Source organism: Protopterus annectens, chromosome 16.part0 (assembly GCF_019279795.1).
Source record: "Protopterus annectens isolate FY-2018-M chromosome 16.part0, PAN1.0, whole genome shotgun sequence".
Lineage (NCBI taxonomy): Eukaryota > Metazoa > Chordata > Ceratodontiformes > Protopteridae > Protopterus > Protopterus annectens.
In genome coordinates, this window is record NC_056750.1 from 366,516,252 (window position 1) to 366,538,102 (window position 21,851).

The 21,851-nt window shown below is 45.3% G+C and overlaps 1 protein-coding gene across 1 annotated transcript in view; it reads left to right on the forward strand.

Annotated features, from left to right (window-relative positions):
* WDR5 (WD repeat domain 5) overlaps positions 1–21,851 on the forward strand; it is a 1,892,625-nt gene that overhangs the window by 351,490 nt on the left and 1,519,284 nt on the right. The window contains exon 4 of the mRNA XM_044058043.1: positions 544–652. Within this exon, the coding sequence (XP_043913978.1) occupies positions 544–652 (109 nt within the window). The remainder of the gene's footprint in view (positions 1–543; positions 653–21,851) is intronic.

The window sequence follows — 21,851 nt, forward strand, 5'->3', positions numbered from 1 at the left end:
GGCATGTCACCCAAAAGGGCCCGTTTCCTACAGATTACAGTGTTGGATCTCTTATCAAATGTACTTAATATAATAAGTCTTTAAGCTTTGATTACATATCCTCCCTCCACCCCCACCATATGTCATCTATTTTCTTTGGATTCCCTAAATTTTCTTACGGAATTTCAGAATAGATTGCGTAATTGAAAGGGCATAATGTCTAGTATGCTGTAATTTATTTTTGCATTTTAATGGCTCAAGTCTTGAGAAGGTTAGTAAAGATAGCTGCTGCTCTTTCAAATCTTGTTACTTTTTCTTTTGTGTTAGTTAAACCTTGTTACTTGTTAACAGTATTTAGTATTTATAAATGTTATTTTAATTGCTTTTTCTTATTTTATTGGACCATTACTTGGAGTAAGCCAGTTCTTTGGTTGTCAAGTGTAACTTGATCAAATTGAGAGTAAATGTATTTTGATGGCTGGCTTGCTAATTTTATATGTGATGTCTGAATTCCTGAAAAGTAAGTTGTGCCATGTATTGATAACTTTTTGTTTGTTTTTGCAGCCATCTCCTGTTAAACCCAACTATTCCCTGAAGTTTACTTTAGCTGGTCATACAAAAGCAGTTTCATCTGTGAAGTTCAGTCCAAATGGAGAGTGGCTTGCCAGTTCTTGTAAGCACTTTGACATCTTATTTTGTTTTAGTTTTCACGTGAAAAAATGTGTATTGATTTTTTTCTACATTGCTAACATTATTTTATCAGTTTATTATAGCAATAACCCACGTCTGGGTGTGGGTAATGCTGGATTTACCCACGGTTGGCGCGGTTTGGTCCCGAGGGCGAAGCCCGAGGGACCAAACAAAGACAACCGTGGGTAAATCCAGCATTACCCACACCCAGAAGTGGGTTATTGCTGTTATACAATGACATTTAAGAAAATTAATAATTACTTTTCTTAAATAATGGTATTGTATAATGCCTCTTTGCTGCCCTTCCGCAGCTGTCTGGTGTTCCGCGGCAGTTCTGATGTACTGCGCATGCCTACGCAGTACATCAGAGCTGTGGGCAAAAGCAACGGAGAACGCAAGATCTCCATTGCTTTTTACTGTCTCGCTATGTTAAATGGGTTTAACATAGCGAGACAGCTTTAAAATAAGCAACGGAGATCTTCGTTGCTTTTTTTAAACCTGTGTCGCTATGTTAAACTCTTAACATAGCGAGACAGTGTTTTATACTAACGGAAAAAGTCCGGGCGACCGGACCTTTTTCCGTTAGTATATTGAGGGATTTACAACGGGCACGCTGGTTGGGCTGGCCAATCAGCGTGCACGTTTTAGAGGAGGCATTGTATAATTTCAAATATGCCATGGTGACCTGGTATTGCTTACTGCCAGATTTTGTTTCACACCCAAAGTTTTTGTCTTGATATAATTTTATGGCAAGACTGACAGCACTGCTGTATGAAGAAACCATTTTGCCGTATATTTTCACTGAAACAGGTTGCTGTTTATTTTCAGACTAGGTTGATAAAGTACCAACTCTCTCCAGTAAGAGCATCAGTCTTTCTTTTGCAGAGTCCTTTGAGTTTGTCACTAGCCATTACTTACACAGCATTTTAAGTTGCACTTGGAAGAGTAACTTATATGTTTTTGCTCTCACTGGAGAAGTACATTTCACATTTAAGGCCAGATTTTCTAGTTGATTGATTGAAGTTGGTGATCTTTGACAGACGAGACAAAATAACTGCAGTCAGTACGTAGGTTTAGAACTTTTATGTAACAAGAATTCATGACCTGTTTAAAGTGTAATGCATAGCACCTCTCCTAGTTTGTTTGATGCCACAAGTTTATGCAACAAGCATCAGAAGTAGGTAATTGTCGTCATCAGACTGATATGTAGAGAAACTGCTTCAGGCAAAAGTCAGTGGGAGTAAAACTTTTTATGCAATACTTTTAGATTGGACATAGGGGAAGGAAAATTTATTTGTCTTGAAAAAGACATTAAGTATAGGTTAAAGTTGTTTAAGCAACATACATGTCCTATGTTGGCTGATCTAAAAATGCAGTGGCAGGTTTACAGGAGAATTTTTGTTCAACCTTTGAACAAATTTTCATTTATTCATGTTCATTATTTTCACATTTTATCTTGCGTAGGATACAACTGGCTAGCCTCACAAAGCTCCGACTCCCTCCCACATCTTCAGTCTGACTGCTGATTGGTCAGCCTAGTGGAAGGAAATCAACATTCAAAGTGAAAAATCTTCCATTCTTTCTTGCTGCCTTTAAGACCAAGGCTGTTCTGAGGTTCCATAGACGCAGTCATGGGCCCATTGGTAGCCTCTGTACATTGCCACAGTCTCATAGGGTTTAAAATTGATTTCAGATGGAAACTAGTTGGCACTACTTGCAAAACCTCCTTTTAAGGCAGTTCCTCCCTATTTTGCAAACCAGGCAGAATTTTTCCTCTGGTCCTTCTGTTTTGCTTGGCCACTAGGAGTCATGTAACCTGTACCATTTTTTTTCAAAGGCTTTTTATTCCAGAATGCTTCTGACACCAGAGAAGAGCTTTCTCAATGTCCAGTTTTAAAATCTTCCTTCCTCCCTTTCTATTTTTGGGGGGGGGGGGTTCCACTATTCTGGCTTGTTATACTTTTTGACCTGTTACCTTTTATTCCCAAACAAAGCCTTGTGGTTCCATAAGAAATCTGAACTTCGCCCTGCAAGTTCATAGGTTGGTACTAGGCTGACTGACTTAGAGCCTATACAAGCCTAGCCATAACAATTCCCTGGCTATTTCTTCCCACACTATTTACTTCCCTGGACTCCTGTCTTGCAGGGCAACTGACGTGATCCCTGAAGTGAATTTCCTTTCTCCCATCCATTTATCAAGGTTTCTTTTGAAGAGGGCCAAAGAGGTGCTCTGCTTGACATGTATGGGCAGTCTATTCCAGAGTCTGGGGAGTCTCTGGGTCAGGAACCTATTCCTCCAGCATGTTTTGTTTGTTGTGATGACAAGGTTTAGATCCCTGGAGCGTGTGGCTCTGAGGGTTTGGGATTTCTTTAAGTGTAGCAAGTCCAACAGCTGTGGATTTGACATGACCTTGTATGTTAAGCAGAGATCACCTCTGAGTAGACGATATGTGACGGAGTATAGCTGGAGTTTTTTAAAGCGGTCAGCATAGGGCATCTGCTTTAGGCCTGTGATTTTTTTAGTGAAGTATTTCTGCGGCCTTTCCAGTTGTTGCAGATGTCTTGAGAGGTACATACCAAATGGGGCGTTGTATTCTGTAATGGGTCTAATGAGGGATGAGTACAGTGGGACAATGACCTCCTTTTTTCTGGATGAAAAGCCCTTAGTGATAAGGTTTGCCACATAGAAGGATTTCCTGACTGTTGTGGCGATGTGGTTATTGAAGGTGAGACCACTGTCCACCTGTGTCCCTAAGTCTCTTGTCACACTTTCGGTGTTTGGTACTGCCACCTGTGTGGTAATTCATGGGTACATGTTTTTTCCCAAAGGAGATAACTATACATTTCTTGGCATTGAGCTTGAGACCATGGCTCTGGCACTAAGCATCTATTTCTGTAAGGCCCTTTTGTAGAGTATCAACATCTTTTGGGGATTCATTAATGGCTCCCACTTCGCAGTCATCTGCAAATGTTGTTAGAGAGCCTCGTAGTGTTTGCCTGTACTTCAGTGAAGTAGATGCCAAACAAGAGAGGTCCCACGACTGAACCCTGAGGTACTCCACTTGTCTGGAGCTGGATTTGGAGACAGCTACTTTTACAGTGTGGGTTCTGTCAAGTAAGCCAGTTGCCAACCCATCGAGCGACGTAGTGATTTATGCCCAGCTTAGTAAGTTTATGTATGATTCCAGAGTGGGGGATGGTGTCAAAGGCCTTGGCGAGGTCCAGATAGGCTGTGTGAACTGCCGTCCACCTCTCTGGAGACTAATTCGAAGAAGTCAATCAGGTTCAGGAGACGAGCATCGGCCCTTCACAAACCCAAACTGGGTGGGGTCCAGTGTTTATAAGTTCCTTGATAATATGTTCCATGGCCTTGCAGATCAGGCTCGTCAGACTGATGGGGCGGTAGTTTCTGGGATCCAAGGCGGATCACCCCCTTGTGGAGTGGGATAACTGTAGCTGTGTGCCACTCAGTGGGCATGTAGCCTAAGGTGAGGGTATGATTAAACCTAACACTTAGGTGAGGTGCCAGTTCATTTTGTAGCTCATATAGTACACAGCCCGGGATGTCATCTGGTCCCATGGATGCTGTATTCTTAGCTTTGGTGAGTGCGTTTTTTACCTGTGTGGTCATTACCGGAGTTTGGCAATCTTCCGGTATTGAGATGGGCCATTTAGGGGGTGATAGGGGGGTGAAGTTGGCACTGAACCGATCTGCCAGGATATTGGCAATATCCTTGGGATCAGTATATTTAATGCCATTCTGTTGTAGCTCAGAGCAGATCTGAGCATTGCCATTTAGATTCTTGACATAGTCATAGAATGCCTTGTGGTTGTCATTGGAATCTTTGGCAATTTTATTTTCGTAACTAGCTTTGGAGGATTTTATGAGGGATCTTGGCTTCTTATGGAGGCTGGTAAGGGAGTTTTTTGCATCCTGGGATTTTCCTCTTTTCTGCCAACAGTTTCTTCCTTTTGTTGTAAAGTTTATTTATGACAGGGGACCACCAGATTGGCTTCCTTTTTTTGGAGGAGAGTGTCTTGGTTCTATTTGGGATGGCACGATTCATGCATGAGTGGATGTGCTCGTACAGTGCCTTAGTGTAGGACTCAGTAGTCAAACTTTCAGTTCCCGTCTGCAGGGTGTCATGAAGTTTGTAACGTCTGACTTGAGTAGCATGAAGTTGGTTTTGGAGAAGTTTTTTACAGAGGTTTCCTTACTGGGGGGTGGGGGGGTGGGGGATGTGGATGTTAAGGGTGATTAGCTTATGGTCTGACCTGACCAACGTGGGGGTGTGACAATAAGTGTGGAGCATCAATTTCCCATATTGGTAATGACCAGGTCTAGGATATTGGAGCCCCTGGTGGGGGACTATGGATTAGTTGATCCAGGGCATTCGAAGTTATGAATTCCAAGAACCGTTGGGCAAAGGTGTTGGTACACGAGTAGTTTTCCCAGTTAATGGCAGGGTAGTTGAAATCACCCAGTATTAGGGTGTTTGGTTGTATATTAATATTTTCCACTATGTTTAGAAAGGTGTAGTGAGAATCTTGTGGCATGGTGGGGGGGATCTGTAGCAAACTACAATTTGGATTACAGTCTTACCTAGTGTTAGTTGCACATGGAGAATTTCAGACTCATTGTGTTGAGCAACTAACCTGGTGGTGTGAATATCCTTGGTGAATATGGACACTCCTCCACCTTTAGTGTTTCGATCCTGGTTTGGTGACTGAAACGTATTTTAAGAGTTGTAGCCTGGTATTGCAGGGGTGCTCTCTGGAGCCTTGAACCAGGTCTCAGTTACTGCACAGATATCTATGTTCTCCCTTTTTAGGAGTGTCTACTTGATGATCTTCGTGTTTCACTGTCGCAGTCATTACATTTGGGTAATCTGCTAGCAGGTTGCCCTCAGTCGGCCTGATTAACAAAGTCTTGGGTCCTGCATCAGTTGCTGTCCCTTCTTCCATGACGTCAGGTCATCAGGGGTATAAAACATGCAGCCGACGCCATTACATCAGTCTTTCTTGCCGCGCGGTGCCCGAAGCAGAAGCAGTTTGCAAGTGCCAGTCGTCAGACTCCTGAAATTTTCGTTTTCGAGTTTCAGATCCTAAGTCTTCAACTAAAAAGCTAAGTACCCCGTTGGGGAAACTTTTTCTTGCTCCTTTCCGATGTCAGCGAAAGTTAATGATTGCATTACTTGTGGGAAGCAAATACCTCATAGGGATTTTCATTTGTAGTGTATTCCTTGCCTAGGCCCTGACCAATAACGTACCTTGCTGTCGGTTTTGTGCTTTATTTAATCAACGCACTATCAAACGTCTGTACATTTTTGCTTCTAAATATTTTGGCTCACCCTTTAATTATCCAGAAATGTCATCTGTTAGCAATCTGACTCCCTGAATACCTAAAAAAATGCAAAGAAAAAGAGACAGGCCGTTGAGGTCCCAAACTGCCAACGACGCTTCTCCTAAGCCAGTTGCCAGTTCGCCGGTACTAAGTGAGGCGCTTTCGTGGCCCCTGAGAACTGTTACTTCTGATTCGCAGGCCTCTACTGAGACCCATTTGGAGTCCGGTATGCCACGAGATGCTTGTTATAGAACCCGCGGATGTCTCTACCTTGGATGGGTCTGGAGCCGCTGTGCAGGCACTGACTTTTGAGGTTTTCAAGCCTACAGATTTGTGTATTAGACCGACGCCATCTTCAAAACAAAGGCCAAAATCTCGACCTATGACTGAGAAACAGATGCCTGGGCTACATGTGCAGGCCCCTATGCCTAAAAAAACAAATTATCAAAATGGCTGAAGATTTAATTACTCTGATCAGGGGTAGCCAACCCCCCCCCCCTTTCTGAGAGGCCTAGGCAAGACATTGATTATGAATCTTCTGAACAGGATTCTTTCTTCTGACTCTTCTAATGAACAGGAATTGTCTATCCCTACTTATGAGGACTCTGATGCAGAAGATTCCATTCCTTCTGCTTCTCCCCGAGGATTTTTCTTTTGGGGAATCTTTATATACCCTAAGGGAACATTTCCACTGGGGAAGTCAGGCTTTCTCTGAATCTAAAAAGAGACCTAGGGATTTTCTTCTTCCTCAGCGTAGGCCCTTGGCTATACCTTCGGTTCTAGACTTTGCTGTTTTTTTCAGAATCTAGTATGGCTCCTAATTCTCTGCCTCCACCTCCTTGTAAGCCAGACAGATACTACAGGGTTCCCGCCTCCCACAAATTCCTTTTCAAAAATCCTGTTGCAGATCCTGAAACCATTTCTCAGGGTCCCAAGGGCATTAAGGCTTCTACAGCTAAAAAATCTTACCCCTTCTGATAGAGATTCCAGGGCGCTGGATAGATGGCATAAGAAGGTTTACACTTCTGCAACCTTGGCAATCAGGGCTTTAAACTGTCAATTTCATATGCTAAAATATCACCAGCATATAATGGGACTGCTTAAACAGAAAATGATGCTAATTTCTGACTGTGTGGAAAACAAAGATTTACAGGATTTATTGCATTCAGCTGAACAAGTTGGAAAACATAATTTGCAATGTGGTTTTGATTCTTTGAAGGCCTCTTGTAGGGCTGCTGTAACTGGGTCTGTGCTAACCCGGCATGCTTGGCTCAGAGAGCAAAATCTGCCTGATCAGGTTAAAGCAAAATTGTTGGATGCTCCTTTACAACAGGACTGTCTCTTTGGTAATAACGCTCTCAAAGTTTTAAAAAAGATGGAAGATGAAGCTAAATCTATGCAAGATTTCTTAACAAGTGCAAACTGCAAGATTTAGTAGGCACTGGCCTACTAAGAAGTGATCCTTTCCAGTTCCTTCGAGAGCCACTCAAGTCAAACCCAGACATTCCAAAGGCTCCAGGTTTCAGTCACAAGGGACTTTCAGAACAAAACAGTGGGGTGCCTCCTCTTCCAAACCTGGAAAAAACAAGGCACCTCCCTATGGTAAGCAGTCTCGATGACTTCCCTTTACTCTTACCAAGCACTTACCTTTTAGCAGCCCCTTTGGGGGAAAACTGGCTCTTCGTGCAAGAAACTGACAACTTATAACTCAGGACAAATGGGTTTTAAATATAGTATCCCAGGGATAAAGATTTAATTTCCACGCATTGCCAATTCCAAACGGATGGCCAGACCTGCCCCTAAATCAGTGGGCAGAGGCTCAGAAACAAGTACTTTCCCTCATGAGCATGGGGGCTATTTAACCAGTACCAGAAGAGGAAAAGGGACAAGGTTTCTATTCAAGACTTTTCCTGGTACCCAGAAAAGACAAATCATGACGTCCAATCCTGGACTTAACTACTCTAAACACCTTTCTGGACATTCCAAAGTTCAAGATCCTGACTCTTCACCAGTTACTTCCTATGCTAGGCAAAGATGCCTGGTTGGCAATTCTAGATTTAAAAGAGGCTTACCTGCATATCCCAGTCGGGGAATATTGCAGAAGATACCTCCGCTTCAAAGCAGGCTACTTGCATTACCAGTTCTCTGCACTGTCCTTTGGCTTGTCTACTGCACTCAGGGTCTTTACAAAGTGCCTGGCTCCAGTAATTGCATTTTGCAGGCAAATAAATATTCAAATATATCCATACCTGGACAATTGTCTAATTCAGGCAGAAAACAAGGACACTCTTCTAAACCATCCGGCGTTCATAAAAAGGGTTCTAACTTGTCTAGGGTACACTCTAAAAGAAAAGAAATCACAACAGATACCCTCTCAAAAAATTACATTCCTGGGTGCAAGCTTGAATACAACTGCCCAGATGGTTTTCCTTACGTCAGAGAAGCAAATTCATTTGGTGACTTACTTCAAACAGGTGGCCACAAAAACCCTGCTTTCTGCAAGGCAAATACTGCAAGCCTTGGGGTTCATGGCCTCCTGCATTCTTCAAATTCCATATGCAAGACTGCATATGAGGAAACTTCAGTGGTACTTAAAATGTCTATGGAGTCAGCATTGTCGCAGCCTGGAAACAATGATTCCTATCATACCTTGTCTGCAGCTAGAGTTCCTATGGTGGGCAGAGGCCTGACATCAAAACAAGGGACTGCCATTCACACCACCCCCTGCTGCCTAAACCCTAACTACAGACGCATCAGACTATGCTTGGGGGGCACATCTAGGAGGGAAGTGCATTCAGGGCAAATGGAGCACAGAGCAAATGGCAGCTTCATATCAATCAAAAAGAAATGCTAGCTGTACAGAATGCACTTGACAGCCTTAAAGGACTACCTTCATCCAGGACAATTAATGATAAAGACAGACAACACCACGGTTATGTTGTACATAAACAAGCAGGGGGGTACACACTCCTACCCTCTTTGCAGACTAGCCATGGCATTGTAGAACATGGCCTTTGACCTACCATGTACAACTACAAGCTCAATTCCTGCCAGGACAGCTGAATACTCTGGCAGACGAACTAAGCAGAAATCTCATGGACCCACACACATGGAAACTGGAACCATGGATTTTCAACATGACACGCAAATGGGGGAGCCCAGACATAGTTCTCAGGTGAGCAAAAAGATCTATCAGTTGGACAAATTTTGCACAAGAACTCATCACAAAAAAGCCTGGAACGTGGATGCTCTATCATTCACAAAAAAGCCTGGAACGTGGATGCTCCATCCTTCAGCTGGAAAAACCTATCGGTCTATACTTTTCCCACTCTGCCTCTGCTCTCCAAAGTTCTACTAAAAGTCAAGCAGGACAAACCAAAAATGATTGATTGCTCCAGACTGGCCTCGCCAACACTGGTACCCACTCCTGCGCAATATGTCGCACCTTCCACCATGGCACCTGCCTCAGATACCTTCCTTACTGTCTCAGCAGAACAACCAAATTTTGAACACTCCGCTCCAATCTTTCAGTCTTGCAGCATGGCTAATCACCTAAATTCACCCTTAGCATCTCGCAGCAAACCTATGATGGAGGTCATTTCGGAGGCGAGAAGGCCTAGTACTAGAAAATGTAATGCTGACACATGGAAAAGATTCTGTGCCTGGAATCTATCTCAAGCGATAAGCACAGCAGTGCCCAACATTCCTCAGATTTTACAATACTTAACTGAGATGCTTCACAAAGGCCTGTCCTTTTCTTCCATAAAAATCCATGCTTCAGCCATTTCAGCTCATTACAACACAGAACCTCCTGTCTACTGTCATCCTCTGCTAAAGTAGTATCTCAGAGGAGCCAAAAACTTAAGACCACCCAGGAGATCTCCAGCCCCTGCCTGGGACCTCAATTTTGTATTGGAAAAGCTCACTCTCACTCCTTTTGAGCCAGCTGCTACTGCAGACTTAAAATTTCTCTCCTGGAAAACAGCTTTCCTTTTAGCAGTCACTTCAGCTAGAAGAATTTCTGAATTACAGGCTCTTATGGCAGTGGAGCCTTTCATCATTTTTCATGCAGACCGGGTGCATCTCAGGACCAGTCCATCCTTCATGGATAAGGTGGTATCCAGTGTGGCTTTTAATCAGACCATACATTTGCCACCTTTCTTTCCCAATCCACAGAACAAGTGGGGTGGATTCTGCATTCATTGTATGTACACACAACTTAGAGTTTACTTAAACGGGACAAAATCTCTAAGAAAATCTGAAACTGCTGGTGGCATTTGCTGCAGGGGCAGAGGGAAAGGTTATTTCAAAACAAACCATTTCCAAATGGATAAGCCATTGTATTCGTTTCTGCTATATGCACCATGGAAAAACTATCCCCCAGGGGATTAGATCCCATTCCACCAGTGCTGCAGCCTTTCTCAGAGGAGTTCCTACCAGGAACATTCTAGAAGCTGTTACTTGGAGCTCAGATCATATGTTCACCAAACATTACCATTTACCACTTTTCTCTAAATTCAGAGCTGGCTTTGCCACTGCTGTCCTGCAGGGCCTTATAGCTGGTCCTAATGCTGTATAATTCCCTTCACCCAACCATAGCTTTGGGAATCTACCCAAATGTAAAGACTGCAACAGTGAAACATGAAGAACATAGTACAGTTGTGTACACTTAACATAAATGAAGATGTTCCGAGTGTATTCACTGTTGCAGTCCTGGTTACCCTCCCTCCAGCCCCCTATTTTTCTTTGGCTATACCTCTACTTTCTTTCACTATGCTTAAAAGCCCTTTTGGTGTATTTGCTTTTGGGATTGGAGGTATATTTTTTGTGTTTTTAATTTTATTTGCTCCCCGATGTTCATCGTGCATACAGCTGCAGTCATAACAGATGGGTTATCCTGCCGTCAGATGGGTCCTCGGTCGGCCGAATTCCAAAGTCTAGGTCCGGCGTCGGTTGTCGTCGCTTCCTCCCTGACGTCAGTGCGGCAGGGGTATAAGAGAGGCAGCCAACGCCATTTTCTCCAGTCTTTCTTGCCGCGCGGTGCCCGAAGCAGAAGCAGTTCGCAAGGGCTGGTTGGCCAGCTCCTGAGATTTATGAAAGTATTTCTGCCGAAGTCTTCTTGAAAGCTAAGTACCCCGTTGGGGAAACTTTTCTTGCCTCAGACCGATGTCAGACAAAGTTAATAATTGCATTTCATGTGGGAAGCAAATACCGCATAAGGATTTCCACTCACTGTATACCTTGCTTAGGCCCAGACCACGACGTCTCGGCATGCCGTTTTTGTGCTAGATTCAACAAACGCACTATTAAGCATCGGGCGGAGTTCGCCCTTCACTTTTTTGGCAAAAAAGTTAATTATATTATGTCGTCAGATACTCGGACTCCAGTTTTGAGCAAAAAACGCAAAGATAAGGACCGGCATACGAGGTCCGCACCACCTACTGATACCACGCTAAGGCCGACTACCGGTTCTCCGGTACTCAGCGAGGCGCCTACGCAGCCCCTGAGTACCGATGACTATGCATTACCGGTGTCTTCAGTACCCGAGGTCGCAGGCTCCTCTGCCCCCATTCCTACTACAGATACCGATGCCACTCCTGGCGGGGAAACTCAGAATTTAGACAGGCCTGCCATTTCTCAAGGGGTCTTCAGGCCTTCCTCCTTCTCTATTACAGCCTTCACTAAATCTAAAACAGCCATGAAAACCAAAAAACAGGTTCCTCAGACACCCTCTCAAGGCACCATGCCTAAAAAACAGATGCTTAAAATGGCTGAGGATTTGATTACTCTGATCAGGGCTTCTCAACGCCCCCCTGACAAAAGGCCCAGATTAGAGGAAGACTACCCTTCCTCAGATCAAGCTTCTATTACCTCAGAACTATCTGAGGACCAGGATTGTGCCTATTCTCCATTCGAAGACTCTGATGCAGAGGAGTCTATTCCCTCGGTCTCCCCCCTGAGGACTTCTCTTTTGGGGAAACCCTGCATACATTGAGGGAACACTTTCACTGGGAAGGCCAAGATTACTCATTCCAAGAAAAGGCTCAGGGAATTTCTTCTGCTCCCCCAGCATAGGCCTCTGGCTATCCCTCCTGTTTTAGATATATTGGAGGATGTGTACACAGAAGCCAGCCTTAATCCTGATTCTTTGCCTCCAGCTCCTGTTAAACCAGACAGATATTACTGGGTTCCTGATTCTCACCAGTTCCTATATAAAAGCCATACTGCTGACCCAGAAACTATTTCACAGTGTCCCAAGGGAATTAAGGCCTCTACTGCTAAAAACCCATTACCTTCAGAGAGAGATTCCAGATCTTTAGAAAGGTGGGGGAAAAAGGTGTACACCTCGGCTACTTTAACCATGAGGGCATTAAACTGTCAGTTCCATACGTTAAAGTATCAACAGTTTTTGATATCTCAGCTGAAAAGCAAAGTGACACAACCAGAATAACCAGATTTAAGAGTTGCAGGATTTGTTGCATGGTGCAGAGCAAGTGGGTAAACATACCTTGCAGTGTGGTTTTGATGCTTTAGAGGCCTCATGTAGAGCTGCTGTTACGGGGTCTGTTATACGTAGGCATGCTTGGCTCAAAGAGCAAAGCTTACCAGATCATGTTAAAGCTAAATTATTAGATGCACCTCTTCAAAAAGATGTATTGTTTGGTGTTAAAGCAGAGGAGGTGCTAAAGAAAATGGAGGAAAAAGCGAAATCAATGCAAACAGTGAAAGATTTCCTGCAGGTACAGCCTCCACGTTTCAGCAGAAACTGGCCTTCAAAAAATTGGTCCTTTCCAGCCACGGACAGACCTCAAAGGGGCAGATACAGGCGTCCAAGGGGTAGAGGGCAACCTCAAGGATCTTTCAGAGCCAGACAGTGGCAAGCACCAACCCCAAGAGGTAGAGAAGATAGATCAGTCTTTTAGAAAACAGACACAATGACTTCCCCCTACACCTGCCAAGCAAAGCTTTAATGGCAGCACCTTTGGGCAGAAAACTGATATTATTCTCAAAAAATTGGCATATTGTTACAAAAGACAAATGGATTCTGGACATTATAGAAAGAGGCTACAGGTTCCACTTTCACACCCTTCCAAAAATGAGAGGCATGCCAAACCTGCCACAAAATCAAAGGGCAGAGGCACAAAAACAAATTTCAGCTCTCATGGACATGAAAGCAATTCAAGAGGTACCTGCAAAAGAACAAGGTCAAGGGTTTTATTCCAGACTATTCCTGGTACCAAGGAAAGACAAAGATTGGAGACCTATCTTCAACCTATCCATCCTAAACACATATCTACAGGTGCCAAAATTCAAGATGCTCACATTACAGCAGCTTCTTCCCATGCTGGGCAAGGAGTCTTGGCTGGTAACATTGGACCTCAAGGAGGCATACGTGCATTTCCCTATCAGACAAGATTGCAGAAGATACCTCCGATTTCTTGCAGGTTCAACCCATTATCAATTCTCTGCATTGCCCTTTGGCTTATCTACTGCGCCCAGAGTGTTTACGAAATGCCTGGCATCAGTAATCGCCTTCTGCAGACTACAAGGGATACAAATCTACCCATGTCTGGACAACTGCCTGATCCAAGCGGACAGCAAGGACATACTACTGCAGCACCTGGCGTTTGTAATAAAACTGTTTAACTTCCTGGGATACACAGTCAACAAAAAGAAATCAAAACTAATACCCTCTCAACAAATAATTTTCCTGGGTGCTAACTTGGATACAACCACCCAGATGGCCTACCTCACGCCAGACAAGCAAGGGCAACTGTCTCAATACTTCAGAAAAATGGCAACTTACACCAGGCTAACTGCAAGAAATGTCCTGCAGGCTCTGGGATTCATGGCATCTTGCATCCTACTTATCCCATGTGCAAAGCTGCATATGAGGAAACTTCAATGGTACCTAAAAAACTTATGGTCTCAACACAGCCACAGTTTGGAAGCAATTATACCACTCATTCCATGCCTTCAAAAGGAATTTATGTGGTGGGCTCAAGCTTGCCAAAGAAACACAGGTCTTCCTTTCTGTGTACCTCAAGCAACTCAAATCATCACAACAGACGCCTCAGACTACGCCTGGGGAGCACACATGACAGATCAGTGCATTCAGGGAAAATGGGCACGAAAAGAGAAGCTCCTTCACATCAACCAAAAGGAAATGCTAGCTGTGCAAAAGGCTATTATGACCTTCAAAGACCTACTGCATCCAGGCCAGCTATTGATAAGGACAGACAACACCACAGTGATGTGGTACATAAACAAACAGGGGGGAACTCATTCATACCCCCTGTGCAGGCAAGCCATGACCCTATGGAACACAGCACTGAAATTGAAAATTCAACTACAGGCACAATTCCTGCCAGCGAAGGAAAACACACTGGCAGACAACCTAAGCAGAAATATGACAGATCCACACGAATGGAAGTTGCATCCTCAAATTTTCACAAAGATAACTCGGGCATGGTGACAGCCAGACATAGATCTCTTTGCTACCCACAGAAATTGCCATTTGAAAAAATTTTGTTCAAGGACCTATCATCCACAGGCCTGGAAAGTGGATGCACTTTCCTTCAATTGGGCAACATTGACAGTCTATGCCTTCCCGCCACTTCCTCTGCTGCCCAAAGTTCTATTAAACGCCAGAGCAGAGAGGCCGAAAATGATTCTCATTGCTCCAGACTGGCCAAGGCAACACTGGTATCCGCTCCTGAAGAGCCTGACACATTCCCCACCATGGATCCTACCTCTAGTCCCTCTTCTGTTGTCCCAGCATAACTACAAAACTCTTCACAGCCTTAAAACTCTAAATCTAGCCGCATGGAGAATTCCTTGATTTCCCAACAGTTTCTCCTCTCCAAGGAGGTGCAGGATGTCATCTTGGAGGCCAGAAGACCTTCTACTAGAAAGGCCTACTCCGCCAAATGGAAACGATTTTGTGCCTGGAATCAAAAGGGACAGAATCCTTGGGTAATAAATATACCTCAAATTTTACAGTACCTAGCTGAGATGTTAAACAATGGACTTTCCTTCTCCTCCATCAAGATCCACGCTTCAGCCATTTCTGCACAATACAACACAGATCCTCCTTTATTCTCTCATCCTCCCTTAAGGCAGTTCCTCAGAGGGGCAAAGAATATAAAACCCCCAAGGAAACTACCTGTCCCTGCTTGGGACCTCAACTTCATATTGGAAAAGCTGCCCCTTCCTCCCTTCGAGCCAGCTTCTTCATCAGAGTTACAGTACTTGTCATGGAAAACAGCCTTTCTTCTGGCTATCACCTCAGCTCGCAGGGTTTCGGATATACAGGCCCTCATGGCTGTGCAACCATTCATCATTTTCCATCAGGACAGAGTTTCCTTACGAACCAACCCTACCTTTTATGCCAAAGGTAGTATCCAGTGTAGCTTTGAATCAGACTATCCACTTACCTACCTTTTATCCTAATCCACAAAACAAAGGGGAAAGACTACTACATTCCTTGGACATTCACAGACAACTTCGTTATTTGGACAGGACAAAGCCATTCAGGAAATCTGAGCAACTCTGTGTCCTATGCTGCAGGTGCTCAAGGAAAGGCTATTTCCAAACAGACAATTTCAAAATGGATAGCCCACTGCATACGCTTTTGTTACTCATTTCATGGAAAAACTGTGCCTGCATGCATCAGATCCCACTCCACCAGAGCCACAGCTATCTCTGCAGCCTTCCTCAGGGGGGTCCCTACCAAGGATATTTTGGAAGCAGCCACCTGGAGTTCAGTGCACACTTTCTCCAAGCACTATCACCTCCCACTATACTCAAAATCTAGAGCGGGCTTTGCCACAGCAGTCCTGCAGGGCATCCTAGCCCCTCCTAGTTCCACTTAGTGCCTACCACCCTTACTTAGCTTTGGGATTCTACCCATCTGTTATGACTGCAGCTGTATGCACGATGAACGTAGTACAGTTTTGTACCTACCATAAATGTAGATGTTAGAGTGCTCATACAGCTGCAGTCCGGGTTTCCCTCCCTCCAACCCCTCTTAGGACAGGCCTTATGACAAACCCTTTTCATATAACCTTTTGGGATACTCTTTTATGGTGTATTTGCTTGCAACTACTGTTTCCTGATTTATCAACATTGCATTTTTGCATAACATTATGTTTGCCTTCTTTCTGGGGGCACCTGACATCTGGGGCAAGAAAAACTGAAGAAAATGGCGTCAACTGCCTCTTTTATACCCCTGCCGCACTGACGTCAGGGAGGAAGCGACGATAATCGACGCTGGACCTAGACTTTGGAATTCGGCCGACCGAGGACCCGCCTGGCGGCAGGATAACCCATCTGTTATGACTGCAGCTGTATGAGCACTCGAACATCTACATTTATGGTAGGTACAAAACTGTACTTTTGGGGGGCACCTGACATCTGGGGCAAGAAAAAGTGATGTAATTGCGTCGGCTGCATGTTTTATACCCCTGACGACCTGACGTCATGGAAGAAGGGACAACAACCGACGCAGGACCCAACACTTTGTTTATCAGGCCGACTGAGGGCAACCTGCCAGCAGATTACCCAAATGTAATTAATGCAACAGTGAATACAGTCCAACATCTACATTTATGGTAAGTGTACACAACTGTACTTTATTCCTCTAGGGCTTGATGCAATGCAGCTGCATTTTTGGGGATTTCTCATGTAATTTATAATTGCTATCTTGTTTCTTTTTTTTTTTTACCTCCAAGTTAATCTGTGTCTCAAGATGTCTCACTTACTTTAGAGGGCAGTTTTTGTGATTTGTAAATTTGCAAGGCTTGTGCATTTCTCAGAGAAACCAGTGCACACAGTTTCTTAAATTGTATGACATTAAAAAGGCCATCTGCTTATTCAGGCTGGCTAAGAGTGCTAGGGATGTAGCTTTTTTAGCATTTTATAACCCTTCAAGAATCTTACTTTGTCCGAGCAGTACATTGTGGCAGAGTAACTGCGTGGAACCAGGAAAAATCCTCATAAAGGTAGTCTTACAGGAGTAAGCTTTCCAAGTATTTCTCCAGTTTTGGGGAACACCTTAAGTAGATCTGTTGTCTTCCTTTCAAAACAGACCATGCATACCTTTTGTATTCCTTTACAAGGGAATTTCTTTAGCCACTCTGCTTTTACCTTTCCTTGGATACTGAGGGTACTTCTGATTATTCAGAAAGAGACTCAAGAAAATTTTTGTAGTAAAATCCCCTTTTGGCCCAGGCAGTATTGGTTTTCCCTTTTTTGGAATTGGCCAAGGGCAGTTACCACAAGTTCCTTACAATGTGGATCTACTCATGACAGGGAGAGTTTTTCTCACACTGATTATTAAATCTTTAAATATATGCCTAGATTACATTACCTTTTTAGGCATCTGTCTTTTGAAGATGTGCAGTAGGTACGAAAAGAGGCAATAAATCGTACTTAGAGAATCTTATTGGTAAATGTTAAGTTGTCTATCTCGCCTTCATTCTTGCTGGATGGGTTCGGCTCCGACTCGGCCACTCTAAAGCTCGAGAGTTGGTTCCACCGGCTCGAGGCTCCCCTTATATCCCACAATGCTAGGCGTGAATTACCCCAGATCTCGTTTGCCGCTACAGCGATCGAGGTGTTTGGTTCCTACCGGCTTCTTGGTGAGTAACTTTAGATTAAAGTTAGTTTACTTAAACCCCTTTAATTTTAATTTTAACACTTGTTTCCCTTAGTTTAGTGGAATTTCCCCCCCTTTTTCTCTAAATTCCCATTTTTTCCACAAGAACTTATAAGTTCTTCCCTCGGGCCTTTAGGCCTTCTTTCTTCCATCCCCTAGTGGTGTGTGTGTGTTTTTTTCTCATAATTTAAAACTTGGTAGTGTGTTTTAATTTTTGAGTTTAAAATAGGATGGGGTGTAATCAGTGTGTTTGACTGGGTGTGTGTGATTACACTTTTCTAAAAATGTCTAAAGACTCAAAGGTCTCAGGCTTCAAGAAGTGTGACTCGTGCTGTCAGAAAATGTCTCTGACAGACGGTCACACTTCTTGTGTCTACTGCCTGGGGCCTTTGCACCTGCAGGACTCCTGTGCTGTATGCCACGGCTTCAGCCCCAGGGTCCTGCAGGAAAGAAAAAACAAACTGATTCTGAGAGGTTTACTCAAGCCTGAGGGTTCCCTGACTGTCTCTTCGGGAAAACCCTCCAAGGCTTCTAGGTCCTCGGCTCCAGCTACTGAGCCGAGACCTAAGGCTACGAAACCTCCGTCTACATCGGCTCCGGCTGGAGCCGATGAGTCTCAGTCTACAGTTTCTGTGGTTTCCTTGGCTCCGGCTGGAGCCGAGGTATTAGAAATTCCTGTGTCGGTTCCGACCAGACCTTTGGAACCGACATCTAGAAAGAGGTCTAGGTCACCATCCCTTGGCTCCGTTCATTCGGCTCCAGCATCTCCTCTGCTGTCTGAACGGAGCCATAGATCTCACTCCTCTAGGTCATCGAGGCTGTCGGACCATGACCTTCAGAGGGTAGTGAGTCGACTTCTTAAGTCCGAGGCACTGGCCCAAATGCTTCAGAGCCCGACTCATCAGTCGATGCCTGCCCCTGTCCCTCATTATGTTCCTCCTCCGACTCCGTTGAGCTCGGAGCCGGGGCGTTTCGGAACCGAGACTGTGGTAGCGTCGGAGCCGATACAATTGTCTTCGGCTCCATCGTCGGCTCCGATTTCTTCCTTAGAGGAATCTCGGCGCCGGACTTCCATCGTCGGCTCCGAGGGGGTGAGTGGCATCGGACCCTTGTCCGACCCCGCTCTCCCTCTCGGGGCTTCGGCGCTGGTGAGTTCGGCTCTGACATCGGCCTCGGAGCCATCACTGTCGGTGCAGAGGGAGGTTTTTAGCTTTTCGGAGCGGGGACCTCTGGCTCTGCCTGACAGAGGTGCGTTCGAGGTCATGCGGAGTGTGTTAGAACCTGGTTCTACTCCACAGTCGGCTCCGTCCGCCCCTCCCTCTTCGGTGCCTCAGGTCAAGTCGACTCACTCCCTCAGCTCCTCAGGAATCCCCTGTGGGGATCTCATCCTCTTCCGACTCGGAAGAGAAAGTGTAAGAGGAAACACATAGACTCACCTGAGTCCGTCACCTCTGACACAGATTTAGAGGATTCCGAGGGTTCCCCCAGTTCCCCTTCTGAAGATGTCTCGTTTGCAGACATTCTAGAAATCCTTAAGCAGAGGGGAAATTGGCCAGTCCTCAACCCTTCGGAGGATGAATCTGTGTACCTTGAGGCGTTTGGCTCTCGTCCTTCCACCTCCTGGGTGTCTCCCCCCTTTGACCCCCTCATGCAGGTGGTAGCAAAAAAGGCATGGACGGCTCCTGATTCAGTGGACCCCACTCCCAGGAGACCCTCAAAATTCATTACAGCACCAGCAGATAAGCAGTTTGACAAAAGGAGTTTCTGTGGATGCTATGGTGGTTGCTGCTGCCACTAAGAAGGAACTAGCTGATCCTTCAGTGCCTGTCCATCCACCTAACAAGGAATCTAGGTCCATGGACAGGTACGGGAAGCGGATGTTCTCGTCAGCGACATTTGCAATGCGTTCGCTGAACTACCTATGCCATTTTACTCGTCTTCAAAGGGACTTGATCAAAGAAGCGAGTGACATGTTGAAGGATCCTACGGCTGCGGGTTTTCAAGACAAGATGAACACTCAGCTGGCTACCCTGAACTCCATAGCCAACTCCTCCATGCGCCTCCTCTCTTATGCGGCTGATGGAGCGAGCAGGGCCGCAGGGACAGGTGTGGCCTTACGTAGGCACGCCTGGATGCGGCTATGCAACTTTGTGGACCCCTTTAAAACTTCATTCACTAATTCCCCATTTGATGGATCATCTCTTTTTGGTCCTCAAGTGAAAGAAACCTTGACTAGGTGCGAGACAGATGGCAAGACTCTTTCTGCCGTCGGAGTCCGTTTTTCTACCCCTTCTAGGCCTTACCCCAAAGGTCAGAAAAGTGGGAAAATGTGGTTCCGCAAGCAATCTCAAGGGTCTTCGCCGGACGCACAGAGTCTGTTCCCCGCCAGCGGCAGAGGGGGGAACAACAATGGTAGACATCGCCCTAGAGGCAGGGGGGGTCCGGAGAACCAGGGCAATCGAGAAGCCTTCTCTGATAAGCCCTTTCAGCATCCCTGAGGTGTTGCCCGACTGCCCACCTTCGGAGGCAGTCGGGGGAAGATTGTCACTGTACCCAGAAGCCTGGCTATCCCTGACTTAAGACAAATGGGTACAGTCCATCATTTCCGAAGGCTATTCCATTCTCTTCGTTCGCATTCCAAACCAATCAAAAAAATCCCTTCCAGATGTTCCACCCGCTCAAAGGGATCTTGCAGCTTTGGAAATTTCAAAGCTGCTTGCAAAAAGAGCAATTCAGCCAGTTCCAGCAGACCAGCAAGGATCCGGAATCTACTCAAGGTTCTTTTTAGTTCCAAAGAAAACAGGGGACTGGAGACCAATTTTGGATCTCGGTATCTTGAACAAGTCAGTCAAGAAAACAAGATTTCGGATGATCACGCTGCAGTCCATCCTTCCCCTATTGGGAAAGGGAAACTGGATGTGCTCTATAGACCTTCAGGATGCGTACTATCACATAAAAATGAACAGACGCTCCAGAAGATTCCTCCGCTTCAGGCTGGGAACCAGTCATTTTCAATTCAGGGCCCTGCCCTTTGGACTCACCACTGCCCCCCGGGTGTTTACCAAATGCATGGCAGTGGTAGCTTCTCACCTGAGACGTCAAGGATTCCAGGTGTTTCCATATTTGGACGACTGGCTCCTCACAGCTCCCACCAAGCATCTTCTTCTATTAGCCAGGGACTACACCTTTCGCATTTGTCAAAATTTAGGCATTTCAATAAATTGCGAAAAGTCTGTTTTGTCGCCTTGTCGTACTATTACCTTCATAGGCGCAAATCTAGACACAGTCAACATGTCTGCGAGACTAACAGATCAGAGAATAACAGACATACACAAACTGGTCTCGCTCCTCTTAAGCAGCAACAGAATCAAAGCCAGGTTAGTTCTGAAAGTGTTGGGGATTATGGCGGCTGCCATACCTCTGCTTCCATTAGCCAGATTCCACATGAGAATCCTTCAATGGATGCTCTTCACGCAATGCTCATACCAGCAACTTCCGATGTCCCACACCATCATGATTACGCAAACATGCAGAAATCATCTTCTGTGGTGGATGTCTTCCCCTCAGCTCTTATTGGGAAGACCCTTTGTCCCTTCCCCTCCGGTTGCTACTCTGACAACGGACGCCTCCCTGATCGGGTGGGGGGGCATTATCAGGGCAGAACTGTCCAGGGCACATGGCAACCAGACGAATGCCACTTGCACATAAATGTTCTAGAGATGAGAGCAGTGCTTTTAGCGTTGCAAGCCCTTCAAGACTCTCTTCCCTTGGGAACGATAGCAATCCAGACGGACAATATGTCTGTAGTGTGGTATATCAACAAACAAGGCGGAACCAGGTCCTATCCCCTGTGTCGAGAAGCATTCAGACTGTGGCAATGGGCGATTTCTTCTCAGCGGTTTCTGATAGCAACGCACATCCCCAGGAAGTCCAATCAAATCGCGGACAAGTTGAGCAGAGCTATCCTCATGCCTCACGAGTGGTCTCTGAAAGACTCTGTTGTGAGAGAAATTTTTCTCAAGTGGGGTCAGCCTTGCTGCGACCTTTTTGCTACTCCCCAAAACAGCAAGTGCAGAGATTATTTCACTCTATTCCCTTTACCAGGCCAGCCCAGCAGAGACGCTCTAGTCCAAGTTTGGCCCCGGGGACTTCTGTATGCATTTCCTCCCTTCCCACTAA